This window comes from Schistocerca cancellata, chromosome 7, assembly GCF_023864275.1.
Source record: "Schistocerca cancellata isolate TAMUIC-IGC-003103 chromosome 7, iqSchCanc2.1, whole genome shotgun sequence".
Taxonomy (NCBI): Eukaryota; Metazoa; Arthropoda; class Insecta; order Orthoptera; family Acrididae; genus Schistocerca; species Schistocerca cancellata.
Window position 1 is genome coordinate 261,861,963 of NC_064632.1, and position 18,470 is coordinate 261,880,432.

Genomic DNA, 18,470 nt, shown 5'->3' on the forward strand with positions numbered 1-18,470 from the left:
GTTTCAGTGTTTTATGGTTTAGGCTCACATTATTTTTTAGTTTAGCTAACATTTTCTGTGTATTTCATAATTTCCAAAGAGGTGTGTGCAAAAAAGTTCATATATTGAGTAAAATTTAAGATATTTTAATAATTTAAAAATCCTCAAGTTCAGTAAAAATTAGGTAATCAGGTCACTTACCCCAAGTCTCTTTTACAATGCTCTGTATGGGTACAACAATGCGGGGTTACACTTGCCCTGAACCATGGGGCAAGTGTAACCTCACAACACAAAATTTTGAAAACAATTAATTGACCATATAATTTCTTTTTTCAAAAACAAAATGTAGATTGTTTAAAAGTCAATAAGTTAAACTTTAAGCATGAAAAAATTCAAAATCATATCTTCAATAACAAGTTGGCAATTTGGTGTCAAAGTTGAACTATGCCAAAACGTGGTTACACTTACCCCACTTCACCCTACTGTCTTTCATTAGGGCAGGCACAAGGAATGGGAACGCCAAATCAGCTGCTGAAAGAATGGCTGTAGTCATATTTTGGACTGCCTTGTTGATATCTCCATGCAGTAGAGAACCAAGGGCAACAGAAGAGAAAAACACCCCAGTCAACACTGCTGAGAGCCCATCTGGGCACACATCTACAGGAGTGACGCTGATGAAAGGACAGACACAGGAAGATTGGAAAGGGGTCACAACCACCCAGCTCATCAACAATTCTCCAGTGGATGGACAGGAGAAGCCAAAGGCTGCAAATGGAAAGGTAATGGCCGACAAAGTTCCGTGTGCCACACTGAAGTGTGGGGTACTGATATTCAAGAGGCAAAGGTCAAGTTGTGCCAGTACTTTTTTGAGGTCTTTACAATGACCAGTGATCATGGTACCACCCCACAAAGGGCTACTGACACTAAAATCACTCAATATTAGGAAAGGTTGGGGAGCTGAGAAACAATGCAAACAATATGTTCTGAGACACTTCACTGTCAGAAGGGAGGTAAACACTGTAGATGGTAATAGCCTGAAATGCCCTTACCTGAACAGCCACATCCTCCAAAGGTGTATTAGGAGGCACAAGTTCACTATGTGGAGTGCCCAGAACATGTGTGCAAACTCTGCCCAACACCCTGTCACAGATAGCACAATTCTTATAATATCCCCGGTATCCACGTATGGCTGGGATCCACATTGCTGGAAACCAGGTCTCCTGCAGGGCAATGCAGAAGGCAGGGGAAGTGCTTAAAAGATGTTGTAGATCAACCAGGTGGTGGAAACTGCTACAATTCCACTGGAGAATAATGTTGATGTATTGAGAGGCGATGAAGGTACCAAGGAGGCAGGTTACACACTGGTCACTTGCTGCCACTGGTTGAGGGGTTATGCCAGCAATACACATATGTTCTGGGTTCTGTTGTGTGGTGGGAACCGGGGCCTCAGGGGCTGCTGGAATCTCCTCCTCAGCCAGAAATGTGGAACAAGTGGGAGATCTGGTAGTGTGGGGGCAGCCAGAATGTGTCTTCTTGGAGAACTTTTCCTTGTCTTTCCTCTCTTTAGATGATTACGATGATTGTGAGGGCTTCTCTGAATCTATTCCAGGTAAAGAGGATGATCGCAAGCCCTGCAATCAGCACACTGTGGTTCTTTCAGCCACTGGTTGGTGTCCATTTGCAGAGCGGCAGAAACCTTGGAAGGAAGTGTCCCGAGGGACCCCTTTCCTGGCAAGACAAGACAGAACAAGGTTATTCATCTTAGTCTGGGAGGTAGAGACCGGGCAAGCATTGTGAGCGGCCCCGAGGACCCATGGTAGGAGGTGTAATGGGCAGGAGTACTGTCACCATAGGGGGCATCGTAGCTGTACCATATGACTTTGTTCTACATACTGAGAGCAAACACTTCTTCTTGGCCCTTTTGGTAAGTTAGTTTGTCCAGAGTTTTGTATTTTCTTCTCCCTCTGGAAAAAAAGAGTGCAGCCTGGTGAGCAGGGAGAATGGCATTTTCCACAGTTGACACAGATGGGGGGAGAGGCACAAGAAGCATTCACATGCATACTTGTCCACAACTTCTAGAGATGTGACTAGTGTTGCAACGCTAAGACATGCGCCCAAATTTCGAACTGTAAGGCTCTACAGATTGTGCGCAGCTGTGCGGTATGTTAACACGCGCTCGCCCGCCAACCTGACTGGAACGCTTACGATTCGCTTGGTCAGTAGACACGTGTCCGGCCGCACTGCGATGGCGAGTACGCCACTGGCCGCCGTCCGCAGCGGGCAGTATTAACTAGCGCGGCCTCAGGCGCAAATATGTCTCTTTTCTTAGCTCACCATGGAGCTTTTCGATATGACCGTAATTAGCCAGTGTTTGGATGTCGGACACAGTGATGGATGCACGTAGAATGCGTGTTTTATAATCCGCCTTTGTTAATAAAACTGTTTAAACTTACTTCTCGTGTTGGTGTATTGCTGTACCTCAAGGACCCACCGCTTACAAATCCTGACAAAATATTCGTATAATAATCATCCGGGGCAACAACACAGACTAACCGCCTTGTAGAACACTTGAAATAGTGCATTGGGAGGGGGAGGTGGGGGCGGCAGCATACGGCTTCACAACACATCAGTATACCATCTCTTACCTTTTCAGACAATGAGTCACCCTCAAAGGCCAAGATGAAGGCACTGGTAGTGACCATATTTTCTTTTGGCCTCCAATGCACATAACAGACAAAGTGTAAACCACATCACACCAAGATGGCACGTAGCTCGTCATCACATTGCAAGAGCAGGTCTCGGTTGAAAATGATACCCTGAGCCACACTTAAGACTATTATGGGATATGACAGTTACCAGTATGCCAGTATGCTACAAGAAAGCAGCGCCCATGACTGGGTAGGGGAAGCTGGTTTAATCAAAACTGACCCACTTTTCATTTCTGAGATGGCTGCCACCTCTCTTCCAAGTTCTCCACAAAGAATAAGGGCTTGTGGCCAAGTAGGAATCCCATTAGTCCTTGAGCAAGCCAAGTATTGGGGAGGGAGTATTTCTCTGCTTGCTGCTTAGCACTGCATTCCTACCATGGTGTAGCCCGCAAAAGGAAACTTTTATGGTCGTATCTCCCTGTGTTCAAAGAGGACATTCCTTCCAGAGAGACTGCTGGGACATAATGGCCACCTACAGGAGATAACTTCACCTGCTACTCATCTGCCACGGTGCCACCCACCCTCACCCTCAGCAATGGCTACCTGGCCAATAATCTGTTGCTCAGAGTCCTCGTGTCCCAGTCATGACGGGCACATACTCCTCGGCATACATGAGAAGTTTTCAGCTCAGCCACCAACAGTGCCTGTGTGGTCAGGTACTCGGCAACCCTTTCTCACCCCATCCCCTCCTCCCCATTCCCCCCCTGCCCACAACATGACTGCTACTGTGCTGGGCTTTGGGTATACTACATTATTGATGGATAGCTTTGAGAAATGAATTAGTGAAGACAGCAGAGAATCAAGTAGGTAAAAAAACAAGGGCTTGTAGAAGTCCTTGGGTAACAAAGAGATTGAATTTAATTGATGAAAGGAGAAAATATAAAAATGCAGTAAATGAAGCAGGTGAAAAGGAATACAAATATCTCAAAAATGAACAACAGGACATGCAAAATGGCTAAATGGGGATGGCTAGAGGACAAACACTAGGATGTAGAAGCATGTATCACTAGGTGGTAAGATACATACTGCTTACACGAAAACTGAAGAGACCTTTAGAGAAAAGAGAACCCCCTGTATGAATATGAAGAGCTCAGATGGAAAACCAGTTTTTACCAAAGAAGGGAAAGAAGAAAGGTGGAAGGAGTATACAGAGGGCCTATACAAGGGTGATGTACTTGAGGGCAATATTATGGAAATGGAAGAGGACCTAAATGAAGATGAAATGGGAGATATGATACTGCATGAAGAAACTGACAGAGCACTGAAAGACCTAAGTCAAAACAAGGTCCCGGGAGTAGACAATATTCCATTAGAACTACCAATAGCCTTGGATGAGCCAGCCATGACAAAACTCTTCCACTTCACTAATTCCCACTATTAGTAACTTTAACCTATCCATTTCCCTTTTTAAATTTTCTAACCTTCCTGCCCGATTAAGAGATCTGACATTCCATGCTCAGATCTGTAGAACGCCAGTTTTATTTCTCCTGATAACTTCATCGTCCTGACTAGGGCCCGCACAGAGATCCAAATGGGGGACTATTTTACTTCCAAAATACTTTACCCAAGAGGATGCCATCATCATTTAATCCCACAGTAAAGCTGCATGCCCTCGGGAAAAATTACAGCTGCAGTTTCCCCTTGCTTTCAGCCATTCGCAGTACCAGCACAGCAAGGCCATTTTGGTTTATGTTACAAGGCCAGATCCGTAAATCATCCAGACTGTTGCCCCTGCAACTACTGAAAAGGCCCTCTTCAGGAACCATAAGCTTGTTTGGCGTCTTAACAGACGCCCCTTCATTGTGGCTGCACCTATGGTGCAGCTATTTCTATCAATGAGGCCTCCCCGCCAACCGCAAGGTCATTAGATCATGGGAAGGGGGATGTAGTAAACATAATTACATACAAGGGAGCTCACCTGCAGCTTCATAAAAATTATGAACAGATTTCAAATAATTCCACAGCAAAGAGATCATGTTGTGCATACGAAAAATTATGGGTATTCAAGAAAGGACAAGATGCACATCAACTTGCAATTGACAGAGTTATTTCTAGGGAGACAATGAATGGTTGTGTACCTTCAAATGGTGCTACAAAACTGGAAGGCACAAGATAACGAAATTTCAAACAAAGAGTCAACTTTATGACATTCTTGTGTCTTCCGTTCCTTCCTAAAGACTGAGCAAATTGATGAACAATGAAGATGATCTGTTCAACTGAGAGGAGGAGGAGGATCATCTACAGTTTCTGCACTCTGGTCCGCCGTGCAGAAAAACAGGACAACATAAGACCAAAGCATAAACATCAGGAACACTTCATGGGTGGCGTGATGTAGGGTCTCACATCACACCTGTACACGAAAACTAATTTTCTTGGACATTCCCTTCAGAGGCTAAAATGTCTATCTGTTTTATTATCTTTAGGATCTTTTTGTACGCACCAGACAAAATGTACACCTCGCTGTTCAACATTGGCCTATAGCTCCTCATCTGTTTGGAGTGTAAGTTCTCTGTGGAAGGCGAGTCCCTGAACTATATTCGAAGCCTTGCATGGGGCAATGGTTACTGATATATAGTAATGAACATGTCTGAAGCACTTTAGGTTGTGCAGCAGATGCACTTGCAGTTTATAGTGATACAGTGGATACAGTGCACATTATTCGCAATAACAACTTCTACAAATTCATCTTCTCCGTGTTACACAAAATAATGATGTTTACCAACTGCAGTAAAAGTATCTCCAGTTCGAGTAGATACAAGGTACTGGATAAACTCATTCACTCTCCATCATCTGCCTTCTCCTTCATCCCATTGGGCAGCCACAGTAAGGGAAGCAGTCCAATTACAACTGCTTGCACAGAAATTTCTAGGTATGACTGACGAGACAGCCAAATCAGACTGACCACTGCTTTGGTTAATTGGGTATGTTGCAAAACATACAACTTAATGCCACCCACTTCAATAAAGAACTCTTCCCATAAGTGCCACCCAGCTGCTGCAAAAGTCATCTGGCACAATGGCCATTTACAGGAATCATGATGCTCCAAGAAAATGGATATCTACACATTGGCATGCATGGGGAGTGGCAGCTCAGCCATCAGCAGTGATCACTGTGTTTTCAGATGACTTGACCGAAAGTGTACATTAATGACCCCACCAGGTCAGATTGGCTATTGTGTGTACTTTTAAGTGCACATGAGTCTACACAGTTACTGTGTGCAGGTAATCTTTAACACTGCATGCAGTAAGTGCTATTTAAGGCATCCATCCCCATTTAGTCCACACTACAGGAAAATTTTGAGGATTAAGATCAAACAAAGAAGAGGACCAGAACTTAAAATAATCCGAAAGGTGAGCAAAATAAAGGAATAAATATGCTGAGAAAGGAAAGAAGAACCTAGGGGATAGCTGGGCCAACAACAACAAAGGCTGCCATCATGTGTAAGTAAACAAGATCTTTATGTCCTGTGCTCACTGTGGCATACTTATGAGTCATGGCAAGCTACTTCTTAACTGTTACCTGGCTATCTGTTGTTACAGTATGCAACATCCAATGTTAATTACATCAGTAAACCAATTTAATTAATTTCTGATCAATACTTCCACAAAAATTAGCAGCCCTGCCTCTCCATCTGTTCCTCAGGGATGTTATTTCAAATTACAGTGTAGAAAGTAGGAACATAACTGAAACAGATGTCGATCTGGACCTAAAGGCATGATCTGGTGGTTCAAGTGCTTAAGAACATGCTTTTGAAAAGCGACAGGTTTAGCTTCAACTTCCAGTCTGTCATTTTCAACTGATAAATGTCAGAGCCATATTTTTTTCTTTCTCCAGTAGAAAATGTTAAAGGTTTTATTAGTGACCACATGTCACTTTAATAGTTATATGACACCCTTCAGCAATTTCCTGCATTAACCATCAATGCGTATCAATTGTTGGCAGGTGTTTAGCTCTTTTCATGAAGAGTGTCTTTATCCAAGTGAAACTGCTTCAGCCATTACCCTACTTTTTCCACACTGTACAGACTTTCTTCCAAGCTTACACAATTTGTTCAAACATTTTTTAATGTCTTAGAAGGGGTTCATGGTGCTATGTGTTCATTGCATCAAGAAGAGATCATTTTGTAAGTACAGCTGTAATCAACTTAAAGCTACATCTAATCACCTTTGTAGTCTGCAAGGCATTTTCTAGTAGATATTGTGTGCACACACAATTTTGAAGCTCTAATGCCAACTCCCATTTTAAGTTTTGAAGAATAAAGGCACGGGGTTACAGTTAAATCTGACACAGAAAATTTTGTAAATGCACAGAGCCTTCCTGAAAGTGAAAGACCAGAATTCCAGAACCACCTAGATTGACACAGAGCCTTTAAGGCTCACAAAATTTCACATGATAGGCCTACTCTGTTAGCTGTTAGAGTGAAACAATGCCCAGATGCGCAAGAATTTCCACATTAGGAAACGTTTTTGTGCCTAAAATTCTCCTATGTTCTGGGAGTGATCCTGTTCGTAAGCCCTACGATACAATTTTTGGCAACGTCCTTATTATACTATGTTACCTCCAATCATTCTTTAATTCACTAATGACAATGATCGAATGCCAGGTTTAAATCAAACATATATAAGTGATGACAGCTCATGTTAGATTACACAGAGACATTTGCGTCTTCCCTGCCCGCACCCTCCAAGTGCACACCCTACTCAGTTCACATCATACTTAGTCACTTGCTCACATTAATCGCAGAGCCATTAAGTTACATCTACCACCACCTTTAATCACTGACCTTGGGTGCTCGGTTGAATAGAATATACTGATTACACAAGATTTGCTGACAAATTTCAAGGATGTCCATTACTTTGTTTTCACCTCTCTGAACGACTAATATTTATTATTATTATTTTCCCTTTCGGCGGCCGACTAGCTAGTCCATCTCCACTAACTAGGAATAGCTGCCTACTCTTTAATATGCATTTATTATCTATATTTTACAACAACGGGAACAGAATTACAAATTCAGAGTTGCTGCCCTGCTTTCGGTCAAACTTTGATAGATCTCGGCATGAGCCTTGCGACTACATCACATATACATCAACTCGCTTGTACGATCACGAATATGATTTTCTTACCTTTACACTATCCTCTTCTACAGCTTTGAGATCTCCTTTGCTTAATGTTATCTTCAGACTTTCAATCAACTGCAAAATCAAAATGTAAACGATATTTCAACGCTCAGTGTAATATCATGCAATGTATTCTTAATGACTATCCAAAACATAATGTAAAAATTATCGACCTCATCTGTTGGGTTTTGTCCAGCCTTTTTCTTAACTTCATTCAGATTTAAAATGTTTCCTGTATGCATATAAATGTTCTTCACATTCGGTGATAAATTATCCAACATCTTCACCGTGCTTCTCAAACCTCTACCTTATAAACATTACAGTCAACTTCTTTGGGTAGCGTTTATATAGCACGTGGCTTTTCATCTGTCACTACAGTTGAGGAGGGGGGAGGAACCAGAGATGTGAAATCATGCCTATTAATCGCTTTTTCGAACTGACAGACTTCTGTTATAAATGAAAACGAATAATAGTTTCGCATATTTATTGAGTCAAACATCGGGTGGCCTCGCTGAGCAGCTTCCTATGACCATTTAAACACTCGAACTCTATCTATAGGGCGTAATTTATAACACTGCTTTTTGGAAAGATGAAATTGCTGCGTCATGGTTTGGTGGCAGCGTTTTGCTAAGGAGTACAGAGCGAAAGTCATACATGCGCAGCCCTAAGAATTGCATCATCATTTTCAGATCGCGAACAGTTAATACGACTGATCGATTCCGTAGTCGATGACTGAAATTGCGGAAGTGTTATACAACTTACCGTGGTTACCTTATCGTATATTGTGTGATAAATCAGTCAACCTACAGTGGTAGCTGCGTCAGTATGGGTGCCGACTTATTAGGATTTGCGTACGCTGCCACTGTTGCAGCTGGAGGAATACTTGGCTATGTAAAAGCGGGTAAGGCGATGGATCTCCACATTTGACAACACGAAGCCGCCGTGGATGCGACTACTTGAATCGATTCCTATCATTTACATATGTTCCTATGTAGCTCGTGGATGAGTATTCCTCGCGCTTGTTATCGAATTATACTTGCATAAAGTTTTAGTACTTCCTAACTTTATGCAGCCCCGAAAAAAAAGTGAGGTTGTTGCGCAGGTGTTACCAGTCATTACGACTCAGCACATAATGTGTTTTTCTTAGTGACATGCAGATCATGCATTCGTAGAACTTCCAGCAGTATTGTCATTGTGTGCATCATGTCTTTAAAGGGCCCTCGGACCCTCACAACATTTGGCATTGTCCACACAACTTGTAGAATCATTCAATGCGGGCACTGGGCTAGCTTATTGTTATTTAGCACCCCTGAATTACTAACCTCTCAGATGACCCCGTTGTCGTTGGATTGCTGAACTCTAAACTCCCCCCCCCCCCCCCCCCCACAAAAAAATCCATTTACTACCTGTAGATTGTTATATAAGTAAAAGTGAGAAGATCATGATGCTGCAGTGGGTCTCACATGCCTAATGAAGTTTTTGTTTCTATTTGTAGTTACAGCAGTACAGTTTTTTTATATAGAGTGACAGTACTGGATGGAGGGAGGCGTTCTAGGCAACAGAATCGCTAAGCAATTGAAGAAGTAAATCATTACAGCTCCATTAAATATGAGAGGAGGAAAACAAGCTTAGGCATCCACTTATCAGACAAGAAACAGCAAGAACATGAGAAAGGTGAAAGAATTTTGGCGTCTAGAACCAAAAGCCTTATTGTTGAGGGGGAGGGAGAAGAAAATGGACAATTTTAAGAAATAATTCCGGAAGTTATTTAGAACTATAATCCAAAAAAGACAGGATTCTGGCAAAATGTATGAACAAACAAAAATAACAGGTAGTTATTTTGATGTGGGGAAGTGTAGGTGAGAAACTTAATACCATTGTTGTATAATTTGAGTCTTCATATTAAATGGTTTGAGTAAGATTTGCTGTCAAGGATGGCTAAAAGTACTAATTGGATCAGTCTACTCGATACTAGTGTTAGAAGCAGAATTGATAAAAAACAAAGTAAGGCCTCAGTTGACTGGGATGTATTATTTATTACTATGCTAGATGGAGGAATTTTGGACAAACAAATCTAATTTTGTAGAGTATATGCAAATATAAGCAAAGTGTAAAATTGCAAACAGGGTGATGGTCAGTCAAAACACTTTATTGGAAAAACGGTGATGAAACTTTCTGTAACAAGTGCAGCAAAAATAAAAGTGGTGAAATGAAATGATTTATGGCATCAGTGGCCATAAGACCCCTTGGGGAGTTGTTCGGCCACAAACTATTTGACACCACTTAGGCAACTAGCGTGTCTTTGTGATGACAGTGAGATGAAATGATGAGGACAACACGAACACCCAATCTCTGAGCAGAGAAAATCTCCAACTTGAGTAGGAATGTAACCTGGGATTCCGCAATCTAGAAGCAGCAGTGCGAACCATTAGAGTACAAGTAGCGTTCTTGCTTCCCGAGCATGGGGTCCCGGGTTTGATTCCCGGCGGGGTCAGGAATTTTTCCTGTCTCGAGATGACTGGGTGGTGTTGTGTCGTCTTCATCATCATCATCATCATCATCATTCATTCCCATTACAGTTGGAGGAAGGCAACGGCAAACCACCTCCATTAGGACCTTGCCTAGTAAGGCGGTGCGGGTCTCCCGCATCGTTCCCCTACGCTCTGTAAAGAAGCATGGGACTTCATTTCCATTTTAGTGAACATAAAATTGGTATACTGCTCCGTATTCCTAAAAAGTTTGATCAATCTTTGCACCTGTGATTGCTACAAAAACTATTGCACAGGTACAAGAGGAGATTGTTGCAAGATAAAAATTACAGTCTAAATTACTAGTCCTATCTCCTTTCACAGAGGTAAACCAAAGAAATTTTCTTATTGTAGATTGCCATATCACTGCAAAGATAAGTTGTACTGTTTATTGGTGCAAATAGTTTTGAAAGGAAGCCAAGATTGTTTAAACTCGTAAAGTCCAGGGTCCTAACTGACTCTTTAAAGGTTCTGTAGAGAATTTTCAAGTGAATTGTCTTTACTGTTTAACATAATTTACCAGAGATACCTTGAACAAAGAACTGCTTGTAGTGATTGGATAGAGAGGATGTCACACCAGTCTATAAAGAGAGACAGCAGAAATGGTCAAGAAAACTATTATTCATTAGCACTTTCCTATATCACTAATAGAATTTTAGATCAGATTCAGAGTTCAGTTGTAATGACTGTCTTGGAATAAACCCACTATCTCCATGTCACACAGCAGGCACATCAAAAACACCAATTACACAAACACGACTCACAATTTCACACAATAGGCTAAAAACAATGGATAGAGATAATTTTGTGGATTTTTGTTTTTGGACTTCATAAATATAATGAGAAATATTTCATGCTGTCTCAGATTTTTTCCCCAAATGACAGGTTTATCTATAATGTAATAGTATCCAACCATATGTTGACAAATACCAAGCAAGATTGTGGTCTTCATATATATATATATATATATCTCAAACATACACACAAAATTCAAGCTTTCGCAACAAACGGTTGCTTCGTCAGGAAAGAGGGAAGGAGAGGGAAAGACGAAAGGATGTGGGTTTTAAGGGAGAGGGTAAGGAGTCATTCCAATCCCGGGAGCGGAAAGACTTACCTTAGGGGGAAATGCACAGTGTGTGTGCGCGCGAGTGTATACCTGTCCTTTTTTCCCCCTAAGGTAAGTCTTTCTGCTCCCGGGATTGGAATGACTCCTTACCCTCTCCCTTAAAACCCACATCCTTTCGTCTTTCCCTCTCCTTCCCTCTATCCTGACGAAGCAACTGTTGGTTGCGAAAGCTTGAATTTTGTGTGTCTATCGACCTGCCAGCGCTTTCGTTTGGTAAGTCACATCATCTTTGGTTTTTCAAAAATGACGTGATTAAAGAGTCAGAAATAAGATTAATAGTTGGTTGTAAATGACATACAGAGGGTATGAAATAGAATCATCACATAGTTCAGTTGTATGTAAAACAAATTAGAAGGTTATAGGGCATTGTAAAACTGTAGCTTGTCCACAAAAGGAATTTTTACAAAAACATCTGTTTAGACGATAATGGGATATTGTTCAAATCTGTTCTCCATACCACAGTGGACCAGCAAGTTCAATGAGCAGAGAAGGGCAGTGTGAATGGTAACAGCCTTGTTTGCCTCATAAGAGACAGTAGCTGAAACGGTGAAGGATCTCTCTTGTCAGGCACTAGAAGAAATATGCCAAAAATCTGATGAAACCCAATTTAGAAAACTGAAGAAACTAATTTTTAGGGTGGATTCTGTGAGTATTTTATTCTTCTTACATATTATTCTCATGAAAAATAAAATTAGGCTGCTAATAGCTCACTCATAGGTATCATTCTTCCTATATTCCATGGATGACTTTAATAGGAAGGAATACTGATGTAACAAAAAATTCCCTCTGCCATAATTTATTCTGTATTGCAGTGTGTAGGTCCTTAAATTGCTACTGATAATTGCTGGGTTGATTTCTCCTTATCAAAGTAAGACATGATTTTAGACTCTTATTTTCCTCCTATTTGCCATGGAGAGTCAAGGTTAATTCATCCCTCATCTCCTTGCTCTCTGCAATTTAACCAACACTTCACGTATGACCAAGCGGGGTGGCGCAGTGGTTAGACACTGGACTCGCATTCGGGAGGACGACGGTTCAATCCCACGTCCGGCCATCCTGATTTAGGTTTTCCGTGATTTCCCTAAATCACTCCAGGCAAATGCCGGGATGGTTCCTCTGAAAGGGCACGGCCGACTTCCTTCCCAATCCTTCCCTAATCCGATGAGACCGATGACCACACTGTCTGGTCTCCTTCCCCAAACCAACCAACCAACTTCACGTATGTTTCACTTGTTACCAACAAAATACATGCTCCAACCTTCTCTTGTTCCTCAGTCACATTAAGCTTACATAAGTACACAGATAATCCATACTCGTTGTACCTTTCTGTTTTATCCACAGCTTTTTTGCATTGTTGTTGAAGGTTATAGTGAATATCTTGTACTAGCCTGTGTGGAGAGGAGGCTGATAAGTCTAGTTTTTTTTATGTCATACTCATCTCCTTTCGTATGAAGTAGAACAATTACAGCAGTTTATAACTAATTTAGGAGTAAATGAGAGTACTTGTCGAATAGATATGTGGAGTCCCAACAGGTGCAAATAAAAGACTGGAAATTTGACTAGCTTTCAGACGATAATGGGATATTGTTCAAATCTGTTCTCCATACCACAGTGGTACATGTTTATTTATTCACCCAGGGATCATCCTACAATGTAATCATAATACAATGGAAATAAACAGTTCGAAAGTATGCGCACACACAGAATATATAAGTATGCTTTTATAAGGATAGGGTAGATGGTCAGCCATGGCATTGTTGAAGGAACCATCCCAGCATTTGCCTGAAATTATTTAGAAAAATTCGTGTCAGGATTACCGTACATAGCAAACTCCATCCTCCCGGTTATGAGATCATCGTCTTTAACAGCTTCAGTGTTTCATTTGGTTGGTCCTCATTGTACAATGATTTTTTGATATGTGCCCAAAAATTGTTTTCTGCCAGCTAATCAATTGACTGATATGTGAAGAGAGACAAAACAACAGAGGTCTTAGCCCACTATTGTCCACACCGAAATGGAGCTTATTGTGAGGTTTCTGTCCCTTTGAGTCTAGTAAAGCCAGCCAGTACTCTCAAAGATTAGTAGGAGACACTTTCGTAGTTCTTTATTACACACGCACTGAAGTTTCAGGGCATTCAGATGGATAATAGAGGTGGCTCTAGCATAAGGACATGCTAACCAAAAAGCTCATTCCTGTTGGCTTTTCACATAGAAATCTCCCTCATTATGTTGAAAGGCTGACAGGAATGCTGGCATATTTTGCTATCTGTCACTCAGTGTTGTCCTTTGGCGTGATCTGGGAGCAAAACAGCATGGTAAAAAGTTATTTATTCTACACAAGGATGCAGGAAGGATATTGAGTAGAACTGATAACTGCATCTCATGCAGAATCTTCTTCAAAGACCTAGAGAATCTTACTAAACTGTCCATATCATTCATGCAGGATGGGGAGGTAGATCTATCACCTTCATGATATGTCAAATACCGCCCTGATGGAAATTTTTCATGTTTAATTTGGCAAAATATTCAATTGATGTCTCTCTTGAATAGTGAGACATTTTGTGGATTTCTGTTTTAATTTTTTTTTTTTTTGGTTAAAGTGATATTCTCAGTTTGGAAATGTGTGAAAGTTCTTTGCTGTATCTATCTTTTTTGGTCAGACATTTGGGTAGTGCAAAAATAGACTCCCTTGACATTACACAGTGGGTTTCTACACAAATTGTCATAGTCAAAAAAAGAGTGGGAAATCAACAAATTGGGTATCAAATTGACCAGTATGAGGTCTAGTTATGCAGAAAAATATTGAATTGTTTGAAAGTAATCAGAGAAATTAAGAAAAACTTAGTTATCTGATGGGAAATTGAAATATTTCATAAACAACTTCTGCTATAATTGAGTCGGCATAAGTTGCAGTGGGCTGGACACAGCAGCTGTGAGAGACTACGACTATCAGTAACATAACGTGATTTTCTAAATGCCTGTGTGACAGTGCCTCAGTGTTGTCACAGCTCATTAGATGGCTACTGTTTTCTGCTGCAGCTATTAGTACTTTGTAGCTAGAAGCTCGCAACAGTACTGATCTATCGGAGATCTTACAGTCTCTAGACTACAGCTGTACAAACGAAGTTAATCTCTTCAATTCCTAACTGTTTCGCACATAAAAAGTTGCATTGAGGTATACAGGGTGTTCAAAAAGCGTAGAATACTTTGAGAGGTGGTAGTACTCATCAAAACAAGAAAAATAAGTCCAATAAACATGGATCCGGAAATGCATATTTCCAGAGATAAACACATGTTTATAGGAAGGGCTGTGGAATGCTTAGTTGTGGATATTAGCACAGTAATTGCATTGACACTCCATCAAATGTGTCAGCAAGGTATTATGATGTCTTACTCACAGTACTCTACCTACCATTAGGTGTTCTGCAGTCAGTTGCATGGTTCGAATCATGTTGTACACTGTTAGTTTTCATCGTGTTGGTGTTCCTTATTGTGCAGTACTGTCAACCATGGGTACTTATCATGGTGTTTTACCTCCTCCCGAGTGCAGGTTTTTGTACAAGGGCTGAAACTTAAATAGTGGCAACTATTTATTCACAACCGATACAAAAGAGTTATATGTTTGCACCTGTTACTGTCCTTCAAAGTAGTCACCATCGTTGTGCAGAATGTGTTGCCAGTGATGTGGAAGGCGTAGTATACCATTATCAGAGCCTGTTCTGTTGATGGTGCAAATTGAGCAGTCTACTACCTGTCGAATCTCTGGAGCAGTTTTGAAGCGAATACCACGAAGTGGTTCCTTCATCTTCAGAATCAAATCAAAGTCACAAGAACTTAAGTCCGGGGAGTATGGTGGATGGTACAGTGCTTCCCAATACCATTGATGAACAGAGCAGCCACAGCTTGCACTGTATGCTCCCGCGCATTATTGTGCAAAATGATGGGTGGGTTGCGCAGAAAGTGTTGCCACTTCTTTCACAAAGCTGGTCGCAAGTGATGCTCCAAAAATGAACAGTAATACTGTGCATTTATGGTCTGCCGTGAAGGAGCGTAATGCGTTAGGATAACACCATCGCTGTCATACACAAGAATCACCATAACTTTAGACTGTTCCATTCGGACCATCAACAGAACAGGCTCTGCTAACAGTATACTATGCCTTCCACATCACTTGAAATGGGTTCTACCCAATGCTGGTGACTACTTTGAAGGACAGTAACAGGTGCAAACATGTAACCCTTTTGTAGTGGTTGTGAATAAATAGTTGCCACTATTTAAGTTCCAACCCTCATATTTGTTTACTGTTATCTTGCTGTTTGTACATACAAATGGTGTCATACATTTACATTTTCTCTCTTTCACCACTTGTCAGCAATCGAAGCCTACTACTTAACAAGTGAAATGACGGGTATGATATCCTGCTATGGTTTAGCGAATGGATGTAGCCTGTAGGCCTGTGCCCCCTCACTGAAAAATACGCACAATGTAGAGTGCTCTCTGACAACCTGTTCAACAGACTTTCCAACTTCTGGCAGCTGTGTCAATGGCTGTTGCAGAAGTGTGCCGGTGATCCATTGTTCACATCCAAGATTTTATTTACCAATGAGGCAGGGTTCACAAGAGATGGTGCCGTGAATTTCCATGACCAGCATGTATGGGCAGATGTAAATCCCCAAGAAATTCAGGAAAGAAGGCATCAACACTGATTCTGAATCAACATGTGGGCAGGTTTACTTGGCAGTAGATTAATAGGTCCATACATGCTACCACAGAGGTTAGCAGGGGCACATTATCTGTACTTTCTCATTAATGTATTGCCTACCTTGCTAGAGGCTATGCCACTGCAGCAACAAATACAAATGTGGTTCATGTATGATAGCCCACTAGCACACTTTTTGTCACAGTGTTTGTAAACATGTGATGCAGACATTTCAGGACCACTGGATTTCTTTTTTTTTTTTTTTTTCGGAGGGGGAGGGGGGAGATTTGTTCTCCAGCCCTCAATCTGCTAGACTTTTGTTTATGGGGTCACTTGAAGGAAATTGTCTATGCCATGCCAATCAATGATGTGCAGACACTATAGGGTCTCGTCTTCAGTGTGTGCCAGCAAGTGCAACAACAACAACAACAACTAGGTATACTTCAAAGTGTGTGTCATTCCTTATGCCGTAGGAGAGGGATGCGTTGTCATGAATGGACACCACATTGAACACCTCCAGTACACACGTTCATCGCAGAATGTATGCGTTTCCGGACACGTTTATTGGACTTATTTTTTTGTTTTGGTGAGTAATACAACCTCTCAAAGTACTAGACACTTGTTTTGAACACCTTGTATACTCCTAATAGTAGTGGAATATGGACCAATATTTAAATATATATAGACACACAGGGTGAAGTGAAATTCATGCACTCGGGCTTCGCAGCGTGACTCCTCACATGCCAGTGATAAAAAGATGTCTTTCCCAAAATTTCGTCTGGTGAGTACATCCGGAGAAAAAGGATGTTAAAGAGTGGCAATCTGGCAACGCTGTAACCACATATATGGTGACTACCTCTGTCAGCACATATTGGTTGTACTGTGCAGTTGGTGCATTGTATAAAGCTTTGGGTTAGCATGCACGAGATCGAGGGTTCGATCCTGGGTTGGGGCACATATATTTTTCATCCTGACATTTTATTCTGTAATATACACCATTTCTTAGGTCACACGTATCCTAAATTTACAACATTTTGAAATGCTGAACATAACAAATACGTGGATAGACAAATAAGAAATAGACAGTTGAAACAAATGACCTGTCATAGAACAGAATAACTTCAAAAACAATCTCAGTTTTGAAATGCTGAAGATGACAGCACAGTACAATAACACAACGTCTGTTTGTCATTTGTATTACATGTAATATGAGCACTCAGACATTGCACATTAGCAACCAGTGACAATAATAATGTCCGTATTAACGACGGCATGACCTTCACAACAGAGTACATTGTCGTCAGAACAGCAAATGCTCAAAACGACCTCCCTCCACGGCCAAACATTGCGCAACTCGCCGGATCATACAGCTCTGGTCCCTTCACACCAAAGGTGCGTCCACAGTAACAAGAGCAGCTTGAACACATGCTACCAATTCTTCCACATTCGCCAGCGGAGTAGAGTACATATGCTCCTTCAGGTGTCCACACAGGAAGAAATCCAAGGGATTTAGGTCAGGTGAAAGCAGTGGCCATACAACTGGACCTCCACATCTGAGCCATTTCCCTGGAAATGTTGTGTCCAAATATTGTCACGTATTAATTCCAGAGTGTGGAGGTGTACCAGCACATTGGAACCATATAATCTGCCGAATGTGTAGTGGAAAATCTTCCAGCACATCAGGCAGATAGTTAGAGAGTAATGCATGATACCTTCATGCAGTCAACCGGTCAGACAACATGTAGGGCCCAACCACCTGTCTCCCAGTATTCCAACCCAGACGTTGATACCAAAGTGAACTGGGTATCCACAGTTGTGGGTGATGTGTGGGTTAACCTCACACTAATGGTGGGCACTGCCATATTGAAGATACCCTCATGAGTGAATGCTGGTTCATCTGACCAAATAACGGTGTTCACGAAGTCATCGTTGGCTTCCTGTTGTTGTTGGAACCATTCACAGAATTGCATTCTCTGATAGTGATTGCAGGATGCAGGTGTTGTGTGAAAGCATAATGATAGGGGTGCAGCCCATGCTCATGCAGCATGTTACTGACCGTGCTTTGCAAGACACGCAGCTCCCTTGCTACACTAAGTGTACTTCACTGAGGTTCTTGGTGTATGACCTCCAGAATAGCTTCCTCAGCAGCTGGGTTACAGCGAGTCCGTGGATGACCTCTGTCACGCAATGGTGGAAGGAGACAACTTGACTCCCAAAGGCACAGCTTCAGATGACAAAACACATTTTTTCTGGATATTGTCGACGAGGATATCTAGCAGAATATTCACGAGGGGCAACACCAGCCTGGTT

The 18,470-nt window shown here is 41.5% G+C and overlaps 2 protein-coding genes across 3 annotated transcripts in view; one reads left to right on the forward strand and one right to left on the reverse strand.

Annotated features, from left to right (window-relative positions):
- Window positions 1–8,245, reverse strand: part of LOC126092036 (glutamate--cysteine ligase regulatory subunit) — a 54,219-nt gene extending 45,974 nt beyond the window's left edge. For both annotated transcript variants that reach the window (XM_049907440.1, XM_049907439.1), the window contains exons 1-2: window positions 7,981–8,245; window positions 7,814–7,882 (exon numbers count right to left, since the gene is read on the reverse strand). In XM_049907440.1, the coding sequence (XP_049763397.1) occupies window positions 7,814–7,882; window positions 7,981–8,088 (177 nt within the window). In that variant the 5' untranslated portion in view covers window positions 8,089–8,245. The remainder of the gene's footprint in view (window positions 1–7,813; window positions 7,883–7,980) is intronic.
- A 234-nt stretch (window positions 8,246–8,479) lies between these two features.
- The window catches only part of LOC126092038 (transmembrane protein 14C), a 50,178-nt gene continuing 40,187 nt past the window's right edge, over window positions 8,480–18,470 (forward strand). The window contains exon 1 of the mRNA XM_049907441.1: window positions 8,480–8,708. Coding sequence (XP_049763398.1) covers window positions 8,633–8,708 — 76 coding nt within the window. The 5' untranslated portion in view covers window positions 8,480–8,632. The remainder of the gene's footprint in view (window positions 8,709–18,470) is intronic.